This window comes from Columba livia, chromosome 5 (assembly GCF_036013475.1).
Source record: "Columba livia isolate bColLiv1 breed racing homer chromosome 5, bColLiv1.pat.W.v2, whole genome shotgun sequence".
Taxonomy (NCBI): Eukaryota; Metazoa; Chordata; class Aves; order Columbiformes; family Columbidae; genus Columba; species Columba livia.
This window is the reverse complement of record NC_088606.1, coordinates 63,308,616-63,333,022: the sequence shown is the minus strand read 5'-3', so window position 1 is coordinate 63,333,022 and position 24,407 is coordinate 63,308,616. Positions and strand designations below refer to the sequence as shown.

Below are 24,407 nucleotides of genomic sequence, written 5' to 3'. Positions count from 1 at the left end.
AAGTAGAAATGTGTGTACTGACCTTGAAGAACGTATTACATACCATCCAGGAATTTGGTTAGTTTCTTTGATTAAAAACTGCTCATAGGTGGTGTTTGCTGTTGTTATTCAGATGAGCATATTCTGTGGTCACATCTTAATGTAGGTCACTTGCTATACCCTCAGTTTTACTTTTCAGAAGACTTGAGCATTTTCACATTTTTGATAGACTGCTTATTTGTTTCCATATATGTGTATGTATATAATAAAAAACACAGGAGTTGCTTTTCAATCATGAATCAAATCTCAGTTCCAGTTTCATCACAGACTTTTAAACCCTAAAATGTGGTCCTAAAAATGAATATTTCTGCATCCTTGAAGCAATTATTTTTGCTTTTTCTTTTCAGCACCTTGTTTTTGGAATAAAGTCTTTCATTGCCTACCTGATTCCAGACATGCCCAAAGACTTGTGTGACAGAATGAGGAGAGAGAAATACTTAGTCCAGGAAATGATGTATGAGGCTGAACTGGAGCATTTGCAGAGGGAAAGGAAAAAGAACGGGAAACAGTATCACCATGAATGGCCTTAGTCACTACCGTGCTGCAACAAAAACACTGTTTGGAAATTGAAGAGTGCAGTTACAAAATGAAGTCAGAGTCTGGCATCAGTGCATGAGATTCGCGGTGTGTATTTATGTTCTTGCTGGGCAGGACAGTTGCAGGCTTTGGTGGGAACTGGAAAATAGATGCTTCCAGTGAAGAAAATGAAGAGCCTTACCTGTAACTGGTCTGCGGTGAGCATCGAGGAAACTTGGCACTCAGGAACGTGGAGATAAGTTAAAAATTTGGCCAGTCTGGTTTAAAAAGAAGGCAATGAATTTTCATGATCTTCATGAAGATACTAACAGCGTAATGAAAATAGAGCATTACCTGTGAACTTTCACACAGCAAGGGCATGACTAAAACCAACTTACATGAAATCCACTACTCTACAGCTTCTGATTGCTCAGCTCCATCTGTAACGCCTCTGAAGAAAAGAGCAATTGTTGCCTTTGTGGCCATAACTTGATGTAAATGATCTTTCAGGCTTACTGTTTTGTCAGGTTTGTCCTAGTCTCTTGTTGAGATTGTGGATGTGGTCCTACCCCAAAAAAGGGGTCTATGGCTGCTTAATATCTACTATGCAGTTTAAGATTTGCACATCAGTGTCATTAATTTATCCTTCTAGTTGAAAACCAAAAATTCTAAATTCAAAGAGAAAACAGCAGCACTAAGAACACATCACATTGCACACGTTGCAGCTGTGTTTGAAAATGATGTGGCTGTTGAGTTGTCTTTCTACTTTTGTATGCAGAAAGGCCACCTCCACACGCTTCCAGGAGGAAAAAACTGTCGTTTTGATGCTCCGATGTCGCGTGCAGACGTCTAAGTGTGCTACTGTTCCCTTTGACCTGTCTGGGCAATGACTCCATGACTCTACAGAATGCTAACTTGAAATATTCTCATACAGTGCAAAACACTTCATCCTGAATATACAATTAACTCTTTATAGTATGCAAGCTTATGCAGATATATATCAGACATACAGCATAACATTGCGACTTGCTTGTTCAGGGAAGGAGCAGCAGAGCACTTTATGACAATGCTCTTCTTATTGTAATTGTAAATGTTCCAGTAATGTGCACTTCTTTTATTGGCCTAGATCAGTCAAAGCATGGGAGTTAGATACAAGCAGATATGTATACAGATTGTATAAAATGCACACACAGTGTTTACTTATAGATTTTTATTATTATTATTTGTATGACTTCTTACAGTTTTGGGGAGCTTTTTGGATAAAATCACTGTCAAGAGTAGATGTTTGTGTAAAGAATCAAATTTCAGTTTTTATGTGCATACAGTGTACAGCAGCGTTGGTTATAGTTACAGTCACATTTTGGTGATGAAATTGTCTATTACTAACATTTCATAACATGGGAAAAGATGAGCACTTAATTGAAACAAGTGTACAAGGTTCACTTGCAGACACAGGAGTGGAGAAACAGTTATAATCATTCAGTTTCTTATACAATTTTAAATAGTTCTCTATATTAGGTGAGAAAAAATTAAAAAACTAAGAGTCAACAAAGCACAGTAACTATAAAGGCTGCAAATTTTATCATTATTTTTAGGGATAGAGCTGCAGTAATATCACTGCTGAGAGACAGGAAAAAAACTGAATTTCTGCTACTTACAATACCCTCTTGAACCAAAAAGTGTGATTCCAGTATTCACTCGCATGTATTAGCACAATCATTTTATTTTATCATGCCATATAAAATTAATTTTAGGAGTCAAGCCCCCATAAAATTTGGATGAGTAGGATCTATTGTATCCAAAGGGCCTAGCGTCAGCCCTTCAGTTCTTAAGTCATTTCACCATATTAATGAGATTTCTTGGTTAATTCCAGCTCTCTGTGACCAGACAAGGCAATTATAGGAGTATCTACAGTACTGCACGAAGGAGAAGGAAATTGGAAGGTATGGTCTAATCAGACACATGAATTCTGTGATAAAGGGCTGGTCCAACTTAGCTTCCTGTATTTTGAAAGGCTCTTTTGTTCCTTCATATTGTGGGTTGTGTGTTAAATTCTTCAGGAGTCCTTATCAGAAATAATTAGTACATTCTCCTCAGTGCTTACAGAATCACACCGTTTGATTTCATTTATTGTCTCTCCATTTCACTCTGTGGATTATGAAGCACTGTTTGACAGCAGTAACCATGTGTCACAGCTTCTGTTTCTGTGCCCAATAGTGATAATGCTTCAGTTCTTCAGAAGGTCACAGAAAAGCTCTCTTTTCAATGTTTTCTCTAAAAACAAAATGCCTTGGCTGGCCCGAGGTATAAATATACCAGATAAAATTAGGCAGAAATCAGAAATGTTGATTATTTTATATTTCCCTGTTTCTGCTGTGTATATGAGCACACATCAATACGTATTTCAGCAAATTCCAGTTGGACTTCAAAAACACTTAGGAAGGAAAACCTTTTTGTATATGAGATTTAAATATATATATTATCAATTATTTTCAACACTGGCGTATAGGAGCGTATCAAAGGCAAGTATGTAGATCTGACATTGTGCATACTATGCACTGGAAAAGCACAAGAAGTTTTGGAGAAACACTGTGTGTGTTCCTTTATTTTTGGAGGACATCAACAATGTCTAAAGGTTTTGCCACTATCTAGCCATTTGCTTAAGCTGAGAAAACGTTTTGCTAGACTTCATTTAGTATGTTGTTTGCACTGACTGCACGTTATTTTACTGAAGTATAAGGCACACACTGTCCTCAGGAATAATGTATTTTATGAATGGTGAATGATCTTTTCATATTCTAAATATTGTCTTTCCAAACAAATGACCAGTATGAATAGACTGTGCATGCAAGCTGCGTTTGTGAAATCTGACAAAGCTTTAGAACTTCAATTTGTGCAAAAATGCTTTAGATCGTGGCAGATCTAATCTATGACAACTTTGCTCTATGCATGCGCCCTTAGACTGCATGAGCAACTGGATATTTTTAAATGCAAAGGATTAGTCCAAAATGTCTTGATTATTCCTAACCAAATCCCGTTTCTTGATTCAGACAAAAGAAATTTCCATTTCAGAAACTGCAAAAAGTCCAAGCACATTATACACATCTCATTTCTTATGGCTTTTAATTCTAAATTTGTGCCTAATGTGTGAGATCTGAATTCTGCTTCATTAGCCATCCTAATGAGACGTTTCTTCTTAGAACTCAAGGTCTTCCTCCTGCCTCCATAGAGGGGGATGCATTGAGAGCTGAATATTGACAACTGAGCACTAACAGGGGTGCCTGAAGATCGAGCACAGGCTCTTGTTCAGGCTGTAATCCAATTTTCTTACCAGAAAGACACACAGCAATCAAGCATTCAGATGCAGAGTACAAATATTTGGAAAAAAGGCAAACTGCACAATGGCTATTTTTTAAATTTTTCTTTCCTACCCCTTTTTGCTAAAGGAGTTATAAAGAAAATTTAGGTAAACATTGAGTTTAATATTAATGACGACAAGGCTAAAATTTCCATAGTGATGATGGACAGTAAGGTTTTTGTTAGATGTTTCTTTGGAAGTACATGTCTTCGTTACTGCAAAACACACGTTAGCTGTTGCCATGCCCTTTTCCAACAGCAACTTGTCTGGAATTGTGTTCTGAGGATCAGTTAAGCTCAAGTGTGTCTTGTTGAAGGCTCAAAAGAGAAATGTCTGGAGGGCCTAGTGAAAATAGGTTAATAGGTATATACCTGAATGCATAAGTTCACAAATATGAGGTTTCCTTCATAAAAAGTTCTGCAGAATAAAAGAAAATCTTGGGAAACACAGCTTTAGGGTAAGTGTTAATATGGGGAAAGGCAAAAATTTGGTGATATTTTATTCTTAATGTGCCATTAAGATGATCAGTGTAATAATGTAAGCAGTGGGAGTGCAGCCAGAGAGACGTTCTGGAGCCATAGGATCCAGGGTCATTACCTGTGAAGGCCTATGTGGCATTGTGGGATCTATTAATCTTTTGCATTATGTCACAGATTGTTCAGGGGAAAATTAGTATATACATATTTAGAAGCATCGTATGATTTTGATTAGCTGCAAATGCTCCATGTCCATAAAATGAAAAGAAACGGTTCATACGTAGTTAACTTAAAAGTGTCACAAATTTTCATTAAAACTATTAAAAACTATATTGTTTTTACACACAGTGGGCAATGGCCATATCAAAAACAGTTATTTCATACAGACAGGTAAATATGAAGGCAATAAAGATAATGGAAAATTAATCAATCACATTTTCTGTTAAGTATTATTATTAAGGAGAAAGGGGACAGAGATAAAAATGGTGATATCAGCAATCACTTATAATGCAGTACTACTTCCAGAAGCATTTCATTCTTTGTAATGGTGATAAACTGCTAATGTTGCTTGTTTGGGGTAAAGGTTGAAACAAATATACAGCCAGCCTTTCATAATAATGTTTATTTGATGTTTAGGTTGACACTAGAATTCGAACAGAATTCCACATGGAGACAGACTTGTTATTTTATTAGTTCCAGTGCGTACTTTTTCTGACTAAAATACATCCAGTGACACTTTTTGAAAGTGTTTAAGTGACTTGCAAACCTGAATTCCTGTAATGGAAAATTTAGCAGCTTGAAAGATCTGTAAGTCTTTTCATACTCAGCCTTATGTTCACAAAATCCATGTTCTACTGGGGGAAAGCACAACAAGTCAGTGTGTAGAGGCTGAGGATGAGCAGAGGAAGCAAAGGGCTCCACTTCAGCAATTGTTTCTCCAGAACTCCGATGGGTTCTGCAAAAGAAGGGGTTGAAGCTGGAACAGGGTGACAGCCCTCCTGCCCCTTTTCCCTTTTCTCCTCTCCTTCTTTCCTTATTCTCAGTGTTTTATTAACTGGCACCTTCTTGCTGATAGTCCCATTTCCAGGGCAATTCTGTATCTGCAGAATTTTTTTGCAGGCTCTTTTTGGATGTCCCTAACTGAGAAGCCAAAGCAGAAAGCACTTTTTTTACAAGTCGGTTTGTGTCGGACAGGGCAGTATGAGGAAGCATAGGGTGCATCTACATGTGCCACGGGGCCACCCGTTTCTGGATCTGTCCCTTTAGCCACTTTCCCAACATTTACATTTTGTACTCCTGTCCCTCCCTACATACACAGGCATCCTAATCAGCCTACACAACCCTAGCATTTTTACATTTATATGAATAGATTCATATTAAAGATTTTTCTCTAATAGTGACATTGCAACCACATTTACCAGGAATTTGTATTGGCATGATTTGGGCATAATCATGATAGCACAATGTAACCACAACAGCACAAAGTTCTAATGGCACAACAAGGAACTGTAGAGAAATCACTTTGCTGTTCCATGTTATACAGGAACTTTTTAAATCCAGGACTGGGATTTAGTCTTGAAATGTCGATGGTATATTCCCTCCTCACTGCACTGGAAATTACCTTGTGTTAGTTCTGTTGGCTCATTCTAACTTTTTTTGCCATAGCCATGATAATGTTACATGTTCTCTGTAGTTTGCATCCTTATTATTGTGAGCTAGTTGTTAGGATGCTAGTGGGTGAGCAATTAGGATTAAACCCAAAGCAGTCTAAAGCTAATGAGATTCTAAACACTGAGAACACAACAATATTTCTGTTAATAATGAAAAAAATAAAATAAAAATCATATTACCTTTTTATTTTGTGTTCTGTTTAGATGACCCAGAGTTTTGTATTGAAAAAAATCTTCCAATCGGTTGGCTAATTTTTACCTAGAGTAATATCACTGAAATTTCAGTTCTTTGAAATAATCTCATGTAAAATCTAACTGAATAATATAGTTCAGTCATTTTTTACTCTGATAGTCCTGGCTAACTTGCAATATCACGATTGTAAGAGGTTTCTTAAAATGTGTAAATATTTGAAATTTATGTAATATTTAAATACGACTTGGTTTCTAAGTAAGGAATAAGAATAAAATTTCAGCTATTTTTTCTATTCATAAATCCACACTTTGTAAGTGATATTTAAAATAAGATTACAGTACCAGAGAGCATTTCAGAGAAATTGACTTTTATGCACTACAAGCTAGAAGTTCCTCTGGCCTTTCAGCTTTCAGTTTCCTTTGTGTTTTAAGATTACTTTTACAAGCAGATATGTACCCCAGAACTAAAAGAATTCACTGAGGAAAATGTTGTTGATCTGATTAACTGTCATAAGACATTTTTGGCATAAATTTGTCTTTGAGATGCTGTTTACTTTATCAAGGTTTACATGTACAAATGCAACTACTTACTGTATCATACACATTTGAATATTGCATTTTTTCAGTAATAAACTTGGATATCTTTGAAAGAGGCTTTGAGCTTCATTATTCCAAATATTCAGAATTAATTAATTACAAAAATAAAGTTTTACACTTGAGGGGTGCTCATGTGCCTTCAAAGCATAATATTGTAAGGAAGTAATTTAAGGGTTAAACTTGGCTCAGGCACTTGTTGAACTTCTAACAATTAAATACTGTGGTCTCAAGTCACATATAGAATCACATTTCAATTTTCAATCATCTACAGTCTACTGCTTTCACCAGTGACTAACTATTTCTTAAAATTAAGCTCTTGTCTTAGAATTTACATGTTCTTAATTTCTTAATCTCAGTTTTTGAATGCAAGTTCCCAGGCTCGCCCTTCAGTGGAGGGATCAGTGGCTCAGGACAGAGAGCAAACCAGAAGATAACTGTAAACAACATTCACCTGGATATTTAATCAGAATGGTAATATTTTTTTTACATCCTTAAATATGATAGTTAGGGTCTCTTAAAGTAACCTAAGCCAGGCCAGGAGATATAAATGATAAAATAGTATTATTTACTGACTTTCCATCTCTGCCTTGATGTCCGTATCAAGTGTGGAAGCATGACCAGAGAGCATACCAGGTAAGACAACCGGCTGCCAGCCACTTTTTATAACATTATAAAAGTGGTATAAAAGGGGTTAACACTAATATTGACTTAACTCTCAGTTTGTTGACGAACTGTCCCACACAAGCAAGGCAGTGCCATTTACAGACTGTTCTTTCTGTTCAGTTGAATACCCTGGGACCGTTCCCAGAGGTAGAGCATGAACACAGACAACAGAAGGAACTTCAAGAACCACGTTGACCCAGATCTACATCATAAAGATGGTCCTAAGAAATCAAAAGCAACAGCTAGGTTCTTTGGAGTGATATGAGCTAAGTATCAGCTGGGTCCATAACTCTCAGAGTAATCTTTGATTGTTTTTTTTTTCAGTTGGTTTAATTCAGTTCTGAGTTTTTTTAAAAAACACTTCCATCCAAAAAAAAACAACCTCCGGAAGTTTATCAAGGTGAGAGGTGGTCTGTTGAGTTTGATTTGCATCAGGTAAATTTTCAAGAAAGTGTGTTTCACTGAAACAGAGCACTTTGTGGACTAGGTACACAAGGTTCCAAGACATTCTACTGGACAGGTTATTTTGCCTAACCATGTGCCTTGTTCCAAAATTCAGCATGGATTATCAATTAGGAGGCATCTTCATTGAATGTTATTTTATTTCCTTTATTGCATAAATGTAGTAGGTGGAACTTTTTGAGCTGAGAGGATCTTTCCAAGACTAACACAGATAAAGAATTCTCCTGAATTTGAAGTAAAATTTGTTACACTCTCCTATAGCTCTTACAATAAGACATTATAAAGAAACCTGAGTCCCACAGTGGAAGAAAACACGATTAACTCTGTCACTAAAAGACCGGTCTGGTCCATACAACTTTCCTGTGAGGAGGCTTTTTGTGATACCGAGGAATAAGCAGAAACTGACTCAGCCTGACCTTCTCCTCTGCCCAGGCTCCCTCCATCAGAGGACACTTCAGAGTCTCACCTGAGTGAGAGACCTCAGAAACTTCTCTAAAATCTTGTTTTATCTCAAATTCACCTTTGCACATCGCCCTTCAATGAGTAGTTAATGGACAGAGCATGTGATAGAGACGTGTTGCGGCTACTCCTGAGCAGCAGCTTCCAGATTCATGAAACATTCCTTCTGAAATAGCAGTGCTGCCAAAACCCCCTTGTCCGATGATTTCCCAGGTCTGTCATGAAATTCATAAATAAAAAATCTGGCCTTTATTGCTATAGAGAGCAGTTGTTCCCTCCTGGTCATCTACAAGCTGGTAAATGCAATAAAACAGCTCCTCATTTCCGAAGCCGGAGAAATAAAGTTTGATTAAATGTTTCATGTCTCTCAGCTTCTAGAGACGAGTTTCTCTGCTCAGATTAGTATAGGATTTTTCCTCAGGAAAACCAGGGAAATGGCGTTTGTTTTCTTTGGTGATGTTATTCTTGAAGGTGTCATCTGATCCTGCTTCATTTGCAATAACTTTAGGCAGATTTTTTTCAAAGTCCACCTGAAAAAGAAAAGAAAGTTAGGTAGTTTGAAGCCTGTATTCACTGCTCTTTTTTATTTTCCCTTGTTTAGAGGGTATCATGTTGCATTTTGAATTTTTGACATCCTTTCTTATAAACCTTACTTCACTACATTAAATGACACTCGGACCTACGAAGAAGCACAATTTAGTGTGCCCTTTCCATACATAACCACTGATTTTCTCATTCTCCCATGTTGCTTTGGCAAAAGCAACACAAACAACTTCTCAAACTCTCCTGTTCATGTAAAAGTTCTGAAATATGCCCTTGGTGCATTTACAGTCACTTAAATTTGTTTTTTCATTTGGATATTTATCTACATTTCAGTGGATTGTTTTTTTGTCTGGCCTATGTGGTTTTATACTGAAACTACTTGATTAATGTTGTTATTCCACATTTCAAGCAAATACAAAGATTTAAATGCGTATGTGACTTTTATTTTATTTTTGCTGCTTTTACTGAGGTTATTTTTTTCCCCAGAAAAGTTGTAGATCAGTCTGCATCAAGCACCTAAAAGCTGAGCTAACCAGCTGAAGCAAATCTAGAGCCACAGCTGCTCTCAAATTAGATCATTAACTTTGATGTCAAATTTAATGCAAGCTGGGTGGAAGGACAACCTCTATGTTACTGCCAAATATAGTGAGCCTTGCAGCTGAAAGACTTCTTCCAAGATTTAAAAGTATCCAAAGAGTACTCTAAAGGAGCTGAAAACATACATATATTGCTTTATGCCCCTTTTATAAACCTAGCACATTCTGCTAAGCTGAAGCAATGTTGTTTCTCTGCAAACTGTTACAACAGTGCAAGAAAATGAGGTGCTGGTTCTTTATGGCTTGTTAACGAGCTGAGACACCTGGGGGGAAGCTGGTCCTGTTTCTGTGGAGGAGGAGGAAGAGGTGGGCAGGAGTAGCCCAGGTGTTGGTAGTTGCAGCTCTGCATGATGGGCCAGTGGTGGAGAGGAGAAGCTCTGGAGAGAAGCAGCTCTGCTGGGTCTGGAGGTGGCATTGGAAGGAGAGCTTTGTGGACACGTGAGTTCTAAAGTCTTTCTCTGTTTGCTTGGTGGGAGGAGGCAGTAGCTCCATGAACTCCTCTCTGGAGTGTAAAGTGTGGTTTTGTCTTCAGGGAGAGGGAGGTCAGCCCCTATTTCACGGGCTGCTGGTTGTCCCGAGGGCTGTTTGTCTCTGAAGACCTTGCGTCCCCGTGTGCTACGCAAACAGGGAATTGGTCACCTATTTCTGACTCAGTCTTGGCAGGAGGGTTCGGCTGATTTCATTTCCAGTCTGCGGTGCCTACGCAGCATCCCTTGCATAACTTCAAAAAGCAATTGCTGGAAACTGGTCTGCACACTTCTGTTTACATAACACCCACGGCTCCTGTGCCACAGGTGGGTTCAGGTACTCACCTCTGGGCTGTCGTGCCGCACGCCACACCAGAATAAAGTTTTGAGTCTTTCAGACCAAAAGCAAAACGGGTTGCAGACTGGCTTAATTAACACTGGTGGAATATCCTCTCCTTTACGAGGTCCTGAAAGGAGAAAATAATGATGCTTGAGTCTATGGAAAGCTTGGTGTGAGCCTTGGGATCCTCAGATCATGAAGTGAGGGGAGTGGGATCAGAGCCCACTGCCCTCTCCTGAGTCTCTCATGAGCTGCTTGCTGGACCTTTTTTAAAGCTTTTTTTAACAACTGAGTCAGATTCTTGTGCAAAAGCATATATTTATATGTGTGTGTGTATATGTATATATATAAAATTATGGATATAGATATATTGGATACCAACCTGTTATTAAGCTTATCAACAGCCCTGTGACGACACAGCCTAGGCAGCTGATGGTACTGAAGTACAGGTAGGACATGGAGTACCAGGTATCTGCCAGAAAAGGCCTATGAAGAGGTGACAAAAAGGGAAGAAGCAGCTGGTGGTGACCGACAGGCATGTTCAGGGTGTCTATTTACTGTGCCAGCAAAATACCTGTCTGGAGTTGCTGTGGGAGCTGCCGTCATCAGCACCTCAGTGCTGTTTGCCAGGGTGCAGTTGAGAGTGGACAGTTGCAGAGGGATGGACTTTGTCGGTGGTGCAGGGTAAATGAAAGAGCCGGTACCAGCCCAAAAAGCCAAGGTGATCCCAGCTAAGAGGCCTCCGATAGCACCCTTGGTAGATATAGAAAGATAATGTTAAAGGTGATGCATGGGAAGTGCTTCTCTACAAACATGGGTTTATTACAGTAGGAGTAAGCGGCAGCCGGTTACAGTGTAAATCAGTTCTGTTCTCTCTCAACTGAGGCATAAAACATGGTGATTTATTGCCCTCTAGTAATAAGAGTTGAAGCAAAACTGTGACAATCAAAACTGCAATACAGGGTTTAGTTTTACTTCTGGGTAAATGTGATGGGATGGCTTGTAGGGCAATATGAAATGAGCTCACACTGTGTTTCACCTGAGTTAGCTAAGACAGAGGGATTGAAATCATTCTGTGCATCCCAAGGTGAAGATAGGCTGGGGCGACTATTGAATATGTTTTTCTTTCTAATGAAAGAGAGGAAACTCAGAAATTAAAGTGATTTTTTAAAAATCCATCATGTGGATCTAATCACCAATTACTCCACAGTTGGGTAGAGTTAAATTCAAATGGGATAAATTCAGACATTGAAAAGAGACCTCTAAACAGATCTTGGGCTCCTCATTCTCTAAATCTGAAAAGCAGCTCAGAGACTAAATCTAAAAAAAAAAACCAAGACAATTTTTAGGATGGAGTTTTAACCAATCAACACTGAGATCTTATTTTAGACAAATATTTATTTTCTTACCTGCCAGTTAGCACAAGGAAACACAATTCCCAGGGTAAATAGTCCCAGCATGGGCCCCCCGCACATCCCGTGGATGGAGAGAGAAGCCTGTGGGTGCAGAGACAGGAGCTTAATGCAGCAACTAGGGGGAGCGTGCACAGGTCTGGTATTTTTTGGTGGAAATTTTTGTAATTTTTGGTGGAAAATGGTGGGGGAGAAGGGACCAACAGTGATTTCAGTGCACAATTAAAGAAAGAATCACACTTGGTATCGTTTCCCAGCAGTGAGTAAATAGTGAAGGAGTTGTGAGATTTGTGGGTTTTGTTTTTTTTTTTCCCTAGTTATTCCTCTCAGCAGAGCATCCACAGAAAATGTTTAGTTAATCTAGCAGTCCCCGGGGATGTCAGCATTATTCGGTTCATTGTACTTCTTTTCATTCACGGTTAGTTCATTGTATTTCTGAAGCATGAAATACCTGGACAACTCCTCCCAGCAGCGATGCTGCTGCAGCCATTGAAGTGCACAGGACACCATATAATATACCTGGAAAAGATCAGGTGGTGAGGTTGTCAGCATGGGTTAGTGGGTGATTTCTAATTCACCGACTGTCGGAAGTGACCAGGCAGCATGAAGGAATTTGCACTTTGGGCTTTAATGTTTAAAGAGGGCTATTTATCACCCAGCAGTGTCTTGCGTGAAGACTTGTTGTGTTTTAGGTTGGTTGATTTTTTCTTATGAAGCAGAACTTAGCAGTGAAATTAATTTAGAAGCTATGCCTCACATAGAAATGTTTCAATTTCTGTTGCCTTTAAGTAATTCTCCTAAAATAATCTAATACATGAATTGAGCAATGACAAACAACGTGGCTTTCTTCCTTTGACACTAGTTTTAACTTTGTGGAAGAAAAATATAGTAGTCTTGAGGAAAGCCAACCAAAACTCATCTTCTGTACTAGCACACCTTGGTTTCAGAGGCAAAAATGATATTTCTAGGTCCTGAGTGCAAAAATTAAGTAAGTGGAAAAGCAGGAACAGAGAAGGTTGGACATAGTTACAGATGCAGCAAAAGTGCTGGGTTTTTTATCCTCTGTGATCTTTGCCAACATCAACAAATGGTTATGATATTATAACAATACTTATAAAAGGGTTATGATATTACTGAGATACTTGTAAAAAATATCTTAAAAATTGAAAGCACTTTGGAAGCTTGATGCTTTGAAAGTCTATTTTTCATTTGTCGTCTTTAATTTTTTTTCTGAGAAATGAATAACTTCCTTATGCAATGTTCTAAGTTCTAAAATAAACGTCCTGTTGTACTACTATAAAATAGTAATATTTAGTAATACTACTACAGAGTAATGTCTTAATAACTACATTGATAGTCTTTATGTTTTGTAAAGAACATCCCAGGGTGTTGCCCAGTATTTTCAGTAGACAAAACTTTTCAAAGGGTTTTGAGTAGTGCACATGCTTAATTTTGCTGATGGATCATGCTGACGTTCATCCTGAAAGTTTGTACACGGTTATGCTCCTGTGGAGGTTTCTGAAGCTCAAGTATGTTTCTGAAGCAGATTTTCTAGACAGTGCTCTTTGCTGCTCACAGAACTGCTCTCAGTCAATTGAGAGTCTGAATCTCTCAAGGCTCCAAGTACATAAAATACTGTCTTATTTTCTTCTGTAGTAATAGCAACTGGAGGTATGGAAACATTTACCGTTAAACAAATAGATCCCATCTGTGGTACTTACACAAGCCTTTGCTGATCCATGTGCTCATCTTGTCAGAGAGGTTTGGGAAACCTTTCTTGACCAAGTCTTCGAAGGTAACAGTTGCTAAAGCGTTGATGCTGGCAGCTACCGTGCTGTGGAAAGGGAGAAGGATGTTAAGTAGATAGGAAGCAATATAATCTGAAATAAAGTTGTACTTGTAGTGAAAGGCTTATTCTTGTTCAGCACTAGTATAAAATGTACAGTTCTTGATGAGTATTTTTCAGGTACATTGCTGATACTGGTAAGGTTTCTGTCCCTCTGTGATCATTAGCAGCCCTGCTTCCTGTTGACACAGAACAAGATAGAAACTCATCCTAATTGATCCTTCAGTTTACCAAGCTGCAAAGACCTTCAACATAGAGAAATGTTCTGGAATAAAGATATTACTCCCTTGCAAGTCAAAGGATGTGCAGTGACCACTAGTAAAACCCTCTTCCTCCACAGAATGCCTGTTCTGTTTTCTCTCATAACTGAAAAATGTGGAACAGGAATATGCTGACCCTCTTAGCTAGAGAAATGAGCCCATGTTTCATCTATATGATACCTGTGAATTTGTTGCAACAGCATGGCAGTGGCAATACCTACAGTGAAATATTTTGTACCCAGTGCCCTTTACTCTGTTCTCTTAGTCTCCTGCCAGGAGCAGCTAATGCCTTATATGTGGGATTTTTTTGTTGTTGGTTTTGGTATTTCTCCACACACACACACACACACACACACACACCCCCCTTTTTTTTCTACTCTTTTCTCTGTGTTGATAATGTATTCTAAAATGCATTTGAGATAAAAAGATACTGGAGAAGTGGAGCTGGACTTTGGCATAAATATGATGTAACTCGGCAAAGCACTACTGCTGCTTCCTAGAATATGCTAAGAAACACAGCTGAGCTTTTCTTAGGGTTTCATGTTTTGAACTCCTTCTGGGTCCTGAAGAAGTTGGTGGTACGCGGCTAAAATGTCATTTCAGATTCACAAACCTTAATGTTCCACTGAATGCACATGCGACAAACAGTCCTGGGACTCCTGGCATCGAAGAAAAAATGTCCATAACAAAATATGGCATGAGCTGGGGTAGAAGGAGCACAAGAGCAACACAAGCAATTAGTTAAGATTTTCACGGATAATGGAGGAGAAATAGCTGCTTCTGAGCATGTTGCTGAATTCTGGGTTTGTTCCAGCTAATGAGGTGTCAGATTTTGAGCAAAGGGGATGTCATTTGGCAAAAATGCTCAATCAGATTAACACTGCAGGAGTGCCAGAATAGATATATTTTAGTCCTGATTTGGCAACCGCTTTAGTGCTTGAGCACTGAAAGGACATAAAGCATCCCACAAAACTTAATCTGACTCCATAAGTGCTACATCTGGAACCAAAGCAGCTTCTAATTACGATAATGGGTATCTGTACCTGGTCAGGTGCTGAAATGAAGGCAGCAGTCCAAGGGTCACAACCCTTGTAGTGAGAGTACATCACCAAACCACAAAATACTGCACACATCAGGACTACCCAAAGTCCCAATAAATTCAGGTAAAGTGCACTAGGACAAAGGAGAGAAACTCTATTTAATACAAGATAAATATAGAAAAGCTGTTACCAGTTAGTTATTTCTAACTTTTTAGAGAGACACCCTAATCAAAGTTAGCTATAAAGTCTCTTAAAGGCATCGATCAACAGGACTAGAAATTGTGTGTAATACTGATTTTAAAAGCATTAAAAAAAATACAGCCTTTTTATGCTCTAGGGAAAGGTTCTAGGCAACTCCGTACAGCTGGAAGAGATGGATCTAAGACCAGGAACTTGTAGACAGAACAGGCTGCGCTGAGAGCTGGGTCTGTCCCCTGTAAGAGCAGATTTTTGTGTGTTAGTTGTTGTTGCTATTCTTCCTTTGTGCCACACAGAGTATTATTTTGCATGGATTCCATCATGGTTGCAATGCCACCATTGCGAAGTAACGCAATCGTTTTGGGTTTTTTTTCACCAGTCCATGAAATGGATGTGGGTGACAATGTGTGCTGAGAAGGTTGTGTGGCTGCAGTTTGGTAATCCCGTCATTCCTGAGAGATGCCACATTTTGTAGAGCCTATGTTGTGTTTGGACGTCACCTCACACAAGGTCTCTTGCTAGTGACAGCTTAGAGCTGTGCTGTGTTGTCACTTTCAAACATTTTCAACAGGGTGAATTCATACAAACTATCATGACCCTAATTAAAATGAGCATGATTGCAGCTAGCAAAAAAGACAACTGAAGAAGGAAAAGGATACCACTTTCATGCTTTAGCCAAGTGGACAAGCAACTAGTGCTAGGCTTATGAAAAAAAATCTTGTTTTGTAAAATGTATCTAGCTACGCACGTAGTGATCCTGAACTTGAGGGAGATAATTGACTGTCTATATTGTGAAGTTTAATTTGGTTCTTTGCCATTGATTCTAATTATTCTTATGGCATATATACTATATTCTTTAGAATTTTAATAACTTCTTTTTTTATCTCATTTTGTTTAGATCATGACTTGTACTGTAGTACCCCATTAAATCAACAGCCACTTTTAATAAAATAAAACATAAACACAATTCCAATAAATACAAGACATATTTCCAATAAAGTTGTGAGTAGCACAACTTCTGTATGGGCATCTTTTCCATGCTCTGCTTCTGAAGATTAGTTTGGCAGTCTGCCCCCAAATTAATAAACTGCAAGAGTTAGACAGCTCCTCATATTTCTTTATTTGCTTACGTCACTTAGGGCCAGAGGAAGTAAGACCATCAGCACAAAATTAGCTTACTACCACCCAATGGGATCCCAATATTTAACATAACGAACAAGCTGTTAATAGAATTTCATGTCATGGTTTTTTTGATTGCTAGAATAGGCTAATGACAAGTGACTTACAGTTTAGCATGCTTTTCTGACTTGCAAGAAATGCATCTCTGTATTGTGGACTGATTAACCCCATAGAGCCCCAGCCATGTAAATGTTCCCCCAATAACAATTGTCCAGAAGGTGTGTCGTCTCAAAGGATCTACGTCAAAGCTAGAAAAGAGAAAGAAAAGTGATTCAGTTCACTTACTTAAACAGATGCTTATTTAGCAAGACACAGCTGATTAATCAGCATCAGGAGTACTTCATTGGTAATGCCATTTTCCAGCACAGCAACATTTAATGTGTTTAGGTTTGGAAGTGGTTTTTACTTTTGTATTGGAACACGTTGCTATCAAGTCAGGATAAGCATATATCATGCAGACTTGGTCAGAGGACCATTTAATTGAGATAAACCATGTTTATAAGGCTTTTATTAATGATCAGATTTCAGATCTGTGTCATATTGCAGCAACAGACCTGCAAGCCATCCTGCCTGGGACCTCGTCCTCTGGAAGGAACAAAGCCACTTACTAAACTCTAAAAATCCTCCAGACTCTCAGCTATATCATCATGATGTACTATTTTTTTTAATCAGAAATTGCTTCACCTGCAGTGTTAACTTTTTTTTTAACAATGCAATTTCATTACTCAGTAATTCTAACCAGCACAAGTACATCTTGTATCTGTTGCCTTTGCAATCCTGCTAATCTTGACTTGTATAGCAGATAACATTTGACCTTGCTGCTATGTTCTGTTCCTGACTTGCCCTGATCAATGAAATTTCCAGTCAATGCCACAAACAGACAACGGAAGGTCAGCTTGCTATCCTGGTGCACCGTTGCTGGCTCGTACTTAAAATGAAGTTTCAGTTTTATGAACAGAAAAGATATATACAATTGGAAGGAACAATTAGGCTGTGTTTGTAGCTACGTAAAGTAAAATGGGAAAGCTTTGATTTCTTCAAAGAGGGTGACAGAAAGAGGAGTTAAGCTCTCCTGGAAGATCAGCTGTGTTCCAAGAACTGAAGAACTAGGGAATAGACTTCTTTGAGTCACTGAGGTTGTTCACTGATAGTAAAATAATAAGCCTGAGTATTTTTGTCTAAGTGAAGGTAGGCTTCTAAACACTAAATATACAAAAAGAAAAGGTTTGCGCCATTTGTTTCTTACTCAATTATGTTTAGTCGCGATCCTTCATAGGCAACTTCCCAGATCTTGGCCAATCCACCATTCAGAGTAGTTCCTCGAATCAAAACTGTCACGAAGCCAGCCACCAGGACAATCATTTGAAATGCGTCTGTCCAGACAACAGCTTTCAATCCTCCCTAAAACAAACAGAAACAGGATGCTCTCACATTCTTACCTGTTGTTCAAGTACAGCAAAAGATAGAAAGACCCTTTATTTTAGGAGCTTATGAGCTGTATGTACAGCATCTAGCAAATCCAGACTGTTTTTAAATTTTGTATTTTCTCATGAAGGTTGTATTTTTACAGGTCAGAAAATGACACAGAGCCTGCATGGTTTGTCCAGAGTCCTCTAAGAATATTTGACCTCCAGTTATTTTTATTTTTTTTTCTGCTTTCTTTATAAGCATTTGAAGAATAGAACATGGTGGGGAACAAAAGCTTAGGGAATACACGCTGGCCTATATTTTTACTTCCCATAGCCCTGTGTACACCTCTCAGAGTCCCGTGGTCCACAATTAGCCTAAAGCAGAAAAATCACACCAGAAAATTTGGAGTTCATCTTCTACAGCTATAATATTTGATCAAAACTGTGCTGAAGCAGCACAATAAGTGTTTTCAACAAGGGTGAACTGAAATATTGATGAAAATCATCAGTGATGGTGATGACACAAGTTGGGTTGTGTCCTGAGAGACAGGGCTCTGTCACTTCCACTGCAATGTTAGTTTTTTATGACATGGGGTCTTGTGTTGCTTCCTCTCAGAAGCAAAGTTCTCTATGACCTGTTGATCACCCTTCCTAAGTTTTATCACTCTGTTCTTGAGCTGGGAGGCACATTTTTCATTACAGTGTTTTTGAGTCTATAACTTGTAAAAGATAAGAAGAGTCATCTTCTCAAAACATTTAGTATGGCAGGGGAGGGTTATCGCCTCCTTATCTGGACTCTGCCTCATGCTGTCTGGTTTAAACCATGGGACACACAGGAGAGGGTTTGAGAGGGGTTTTATTTTTTTCTCCAAATAGGTTTACTTGTACCACAGAGCCTAAAATAAATTTATCTCTATATTCTACTACTTTAAACTTCAATTGCTTGGACTGTATCTGGAAGCGGCACATCTGCGATAATCTGTCATGTGTAAAGGATGGTTGAATTGGCAGTGTGTTCCATCTGTTTGTTTGTGCCTGTTACATACCAGAGTGCAATAGAAAGTGCAGACAATTCCTGTTGCAGCTACAGAGCCCCAGAGATCAAATCCAGTGACTGTGAAACCGAAGAAAACCAAATGGTTAGCGAAATTGGAGGTAGGTTATCTGGATGCTAACAGAAAAGCTATGACCCTTAGAAGGATGAGAGTAAATTACTAATTTTTATCCTTTGTGTCTATGAGGAGCTTTTCTGGGTTGTTCAGGTTTCTTAACACTACTGGATACTGTTTGGTGCTGTTGTTTTCTTGCGAGTTGGACTTAGGTAACTTTCAAGCTTGCAAAAGTAATGCCTAGAAAGAATAATTGCACAAAGGAAAACAATCATTCCTATGGAAAACAGGTTTATAAGCACTGCCACTTCTTAGTCCAGAATTTTCTCTTGAGAAATCAAGTTCTTCACAGATCTCCAAAGAATCCTAAGAGAAAAAGCTCAACCCTAAACTGAATTCCATTCCATTCAACTAGGAGCAGTTTAATGCTAAAATATGCTGCATTAAAACAATTTTTCATGTTCATTTTACTTCATAAAGTTACTTTACACAAGATGTACAAATGTTGGGTTATGTTATATTGAATTCTCTCCCACTGGGCATGTTTTGTGAGGGAAAATCTGTTTGCAAATATTCTGTTACTAGCAAAGTTAATATGGCCTAGTAACCAATGTGAACCATCACATAAAATCCAGTTGAGCTCTATAGGAAGGAAGCTTGGCACCATGTGAGAGGTGGAGTTGGACAAACTGGATACAACCCAGATGACAAAGAAAAGAGCCTCCCAATCTCTTCACAGTTGCTTTGGTAAAATCAGGTGTTGGGTCATGGTGCTTCCTTATCCCCTACGGCAGTAGAATTACAAATCGCACAACTTGTGATGAATGCTGCAAGCCTGGTTTGTAAAGATTAATTAAAGAACTGTGTGGAAAGCAGCACAGCATTCAGCTATGGGAATGGAGTTATGGCCATGGGAACATGAACACGGGGAAGAGGGGGGAATCAAAGTAGAGGTTATGGTCTTGGATCATCAGCTTGTACTGTGAACTTTGCCAGCATGTTGAGAAATTGTTCATTGCTAACCTGTTTGAGTGGTTACTGAGTGCAAAGGAGAGCAGAAGAGCAAACACAGGGCTCCTGCTAATGTACTTTTAAGATGTGGGGAGCCATAAATGCAGAGCTATGAGATGCAGGCAAAAAACCTTCTTAGAGAGCTCCTGAGGGATGTATTTAATTTTTTTTTAGAATTCTGTATCTTTTTCCCCCATTTCTTTTAATCTGTTTGTCTTCTGGCGTGGTTATTTGGGGTAGCATGGGAACTCACCTTGGTTGAGTGCCAGTGATGGAGCATAAACCACTATCCCCGTGTAAAGGATCTGAAGGAGAAAAAGTTCATGAAAAAAAGCACACATATATGAATGCTCAGGATTAAGGCTTCTATTTAGAGTGAGATTCAGAGGAAAATACCAGATGTAGAGGTTTCTTTAGATCAGCTTGCATTGTACATGGCTGTTTCAGCATTTACAAACAAATATTTGATTTAATTATTTTCTAATGGAAGGACCATTATCTCCTTTGATATTACTTATTTGACACATTGATAAGATGACAAAAATATCCTAATCAAATGCAAAGAGGAGGTCTGAGGAAGACACAAACAGCGATACAGAGATAACTTGGAGTGATCTTGGAAATTAAGCTTCCCTTGTTCCACTCAATCCCTTTCGCAGTAACTGACTCGATGCCCTTTGTGTGCGTGTTCTGTTGAACTGAGAAACAAAGCCTGGAAGTCAATAAGCATGAAAATCTATTGCTAAAGGTTTTGGAATTAATAAAATTTAATTAATGTAGAAAGAAATGTCTTTTAATATCCCATCAAATCCCATTGTCCATCAAATACATAATTAATGTAATATGAGATGGCTCCTGCTGAGACCATCATAAGTCTGGAACTACCTGGGGATTCCTCCAGGAGGTGCCACATGCAACAGCTTTTGTATGGGAGAGCTTCACTCCAGTGTCATAAAAGGGTAACTGGTGAACTAAATGTACCCAGTACAGCTTGTCTATCTTCTCAAGAAAGACCAAATCCACTCACTTAGAAAAGACTTCAAGGGAACATAATGAGACCAAGAATTTGAGAAGCTATGGCAGTTTGGCACAACATTTAAGTGCAAAAGACAACAAAAATGACATTTTTAATCCTAAACAGGAGAAAACTAAAAGGGTAGGAAAGCAACCGTTCTTTCTTCTTAACATTCATAGTCTAAGTGAAAAAATTATGGAAGAAAGAGTGCGCGTTAAAATCTCTCATTGTAAAAAAAAAAAAAAATGAGCAGTCTGAGACTAGTCTGTCAAAATAAATGTTGGGTGGAATTAGCAAAGAGTCAATGTCTTCTTACCGTCTGCAGAATGTAAATCAACGTTGCAGCCAGGCGGACAATCTTGTTAAATCTTAACTCCAGATACTAGGAAAAAGAGAAATCTCAGTAAATTGTGTATGTTACATCTGTGACACAGTTATTAACCTTCTGTTTACCCTGAGCCACAGCTTGCTATGCAAGCAAAATTACTGGCAAGTGGCACAATTGCGATGAGTAATGAGCAGGAGAGCATGATAGCTATTACATGTAGTAATAATTACATTTAAGAAATCTTCTCATCAGTTGCATATATTTGAGATTATACGTTGGGTTGCGGTATTTGGTATCTGCTTTGTATTGGGAATAACTGAAAAAGCCCAGGGGATAGAAGGAAAAGAAACTTAAACTTCAAATGAAAGTATGTTTCAACTATATGAAGAGAAAACTTGAGGTCATCTCTAGGAGAAATAACTTAGTTTGACTCCCTTAGTGACAAAAGCAGTAGTGGAGCAGATGGAGAAGCAGTAACATAGAGGCTTTCACAGTGCTTGAGCTAATCTGGCTTTCTCACTTGCACTGTCTCCACCTAAAACCAAATCTGGATGTTGTCAATATGGAGTGGCAAGTGGGGTTCTTACAGACTTCCAGGTGGATGTAGAGAGGTGTTCCCCACTACCACACAACTGTGGAGGCTAGTAGATCCCCAAAAGCCCAGATTTTAAGCCTGAGACTCTCTGTGGAGTGATAATAAAAGTTAAACCTGCATCACTAACCCCATGGCAACCTCAGGTGAGCTGGTCCCTCCCTGGGCCATGGTCCCAGGTGTTCCCCAGCAGATGCCAGGCACAGGCTGTTCAAATCTTCTCTCTTTTGCAAGTCACTACTTCCAAAGCAGTTTCTTTCTTATTAATTTTGTTCATGTTTCTTCTGTCTCTTGCATCATAAGCCACGCAGTCTGACATATGAATAAATAGCTAATTTATGTAACTTCACTTGTTTCTGAAATTTATTATTGTAGGCAACAGAGTCATTTTTCCAGCATGCTTGAAGGGACTGTCTGACTACAGTGACACCTTCAGTAGTTCAGATGAGAGATGTAATTCGTTATCTGATCTTGTATCAACACCAGCTAGAAAATGCAGTTAGTTCTGGCAATGTGCATAGGTACTTAACTTTAATTTTTTCCAACCTGTAACTGAAACATTTCCAGATACCAAAGCCTTGTTTGTCTATTTAACCAAGACCCCTCCTTGGGTTTGTGCTGAGAGAACATGAGCAGCCTTTCTGTTCCCAGGAACTAACCTTTGTTCATCCAGTTCTTCCATATTTGAAACTGCCCACAAACAGGAGAGACCAAATCTACAGCAGTCAGTTAAAGTGAATAAAAGGATATTTCCAAATGTTCAGAAGGTGTTTTTTAGGCACATGGATGACAAGGGCAGCACACTGTGCTCCCAGGAATAACATCACAAGGTTTACTAATTGTTATTGGGGTTTGGGGGCTTTTTTAAATGCTGAACTGTCACATGAAGAAAATAATGTGTTGCATGAGCAATACCAGGCAAAACCTCCAGAAAATTCAGAGGCCACTGGTTTCCTTTCCTAGAGAATACATGGGTTTGTACCCCAGCCCTGATTCATTTTTTTGAGATGTGCTATCTTCTTCCTCCTTATCCTTCCCCCCTCAGCTTTTTAGGTATTAAATAGTCTGCTTCCACAGAAAATTGGACCAAATTGACAGATCTGAACCAAGCTGGAACTGGATTCTACTGATTCTTTTTTTCTTAAACTCTGTCATTAAAACCTGCTTGCTAAGCCAAAAAGAAATATATACTTATAAGACCAAAAAGTATTTGGATACACTTGAAATATGTTCCAGTTCTAACAATTTTATGCTGGTGTGTAAGCACTCATCCTGTCTCTGCTGTATGTGCATCACAGGAGCTCTGACCCCTAATTTGTGCTTTCAACTTATGCAATATAAATGACTAGTTTGAATCAATGCAACCAGTTACTAAAAATACTAAATGCATCAATAGAATTGTTCTATTAAACACTGTAGAAAGCCTTCTCTCAGAGATTTTTCTCTAGAAATATCTATATACATGATACTGACTTTTATGTTAGTATAGTGTCTTTTTAATTATCATTTTTACTTACCTCATAAGTGCTTGTAATGCCAGATCTGTAAAATACAGGTAGAAAAAGTTCGGCAGTAAAAATGATGGTAAGCGCATATGAAAGAAAGAAGAGAACAAAGGATGCCCCATAGCGATAAACTTCGGAAGGTGTCCCCAGAACGGTGACTGCTGACATGAAACTTGACGTGAGAGAGAAAGCTATTGGTCCACATGTCATCTGCCGACCACCCACCAAAAATTCCTTGGAAGTTTTCTTTTTCCTCTCTTTAACTGCAAAAAAGACTCCGATGCTAGCACATACTAGAAATAGTCCTGCAAAAACAACATAGTCCCAAGCCATAAATTTTTTGACTTCTGGAGCTACAAAGTTTGACATGGCACCAGACGGACAATTATCTTGTGGAGGATTCTGGTTTTCTGGAGCTGTTGCTGTCAACAGATTAACTCGACAGCGAAGTTCAAGCTCATCTGTAGCTCATCAATGACAATAAACAGAAAGACTATTCAGCTAGGAGACTTTTTTTTTAATCCAGTTGATTTCTAAGGATAGAAAAAAACAAAATAGCAAAGGGTGAGTTAAGGCACTGAAGGCACTTAGACCCTGGTGCTACTGATGCTTCTGTCAGGCAGGCTGGAACACGGCACTCAGCTGTGAAATCTGTCGTACGCTTCCTTTTTATCTCTGAGGTTTTAATTAAAGGTTAAACATTAGCCTGACACATTGACTTGATCTGACTCTTTTCTAACCTCCCAGCATTTTTAAATAATAAAATGAAAGCGATAAAGAAATAAAGGCAAGCAAAATGGAGAGCTCAGTGTAGGGCTGTATGACCCCACCAGTGAGTTTGTTTCCAGAGGAGCAATTCCTTCATATGGTTAAAAACTAAACTTGAACGTCAACAGTAGGATTTGGAATTGCCCTTCCATGTTCTAAGCGTGTTCCTTGATAAACCTTCTGGAAGTTAGGGCTGCCTTAAGGAAGTGGAGCTTTTAACGGCTAAAAGTAGCTGTGGTGCTTTCCCAGCACTGGTGTGATTTGGGGACCTAGGGGATCTCCAGTTGAGAAGTACAGTTTGTACTACACTATGTTTGAGGATGACTTTCTGTTAGAAAACTAATTTTTCACTGATCA

General features: G+C 38.7%; 2 protein-coding genes across 5 annotated transcripts in view; one reads left to right on the top strand and one right to left on the bottom strand.

Moving 5' to 3' along the window:
* Positions 1–6,901, top strand: part of ANO3 (anoctamin 3) — a 183,149-nt gene extending 176,248 nt beyond the window's left edge. For all 4 annotated transcript variants that reach the window (XM_005499334.3, XM_065065474.1, XM_065065473.1 and 1 more), the window contains one exon: positions 387–6,901. In XM_005499334.3, coding sequence (XP_005499391.3) covers positions 387–569 — 183 coding nt within the window. In that variant the 3' untranslated portion in view covers positions 570–6,901. The remainder of the gene's footprint in view (positions 1–386) is intronic.
* On the bottom strand, positions 4,593–23,913 carry SLC5A12 (solute carrier family 5 member 12). Its single transcript, XM_005499396.3, has 15 exons — positions 23,295–23,913; positions 21,174–21,239; positions 20,096–20,147; positions 18,769–18,836; positions 17,560–17,714; positions 16,421–16,561; positions 14,940–15,069; positions 14,510–14,598; positions 13,512–13,624; positions 12,242–12,309; positions 11,788–11,874; positions 10,953–11,131; positions 10,761–10,864; positions 10,384–10,505; positions 4,593–8,962 (listed from the first exon to the last, which is right to left on the bottom strand). Exons 1-15 carry the CDS (start codon positions 23,649–23,651, stop codon positions 8,807–8,809), a joined length of 1,887 nt encoding a protein of 628 aa, XP_005499453.2. The 5' UTR covers positions 23,652–23,913; the 3' UTR covers positions 4,593–8,806.
* Positions 23,914–24,407: the final 494 nt, after the last annotated feature.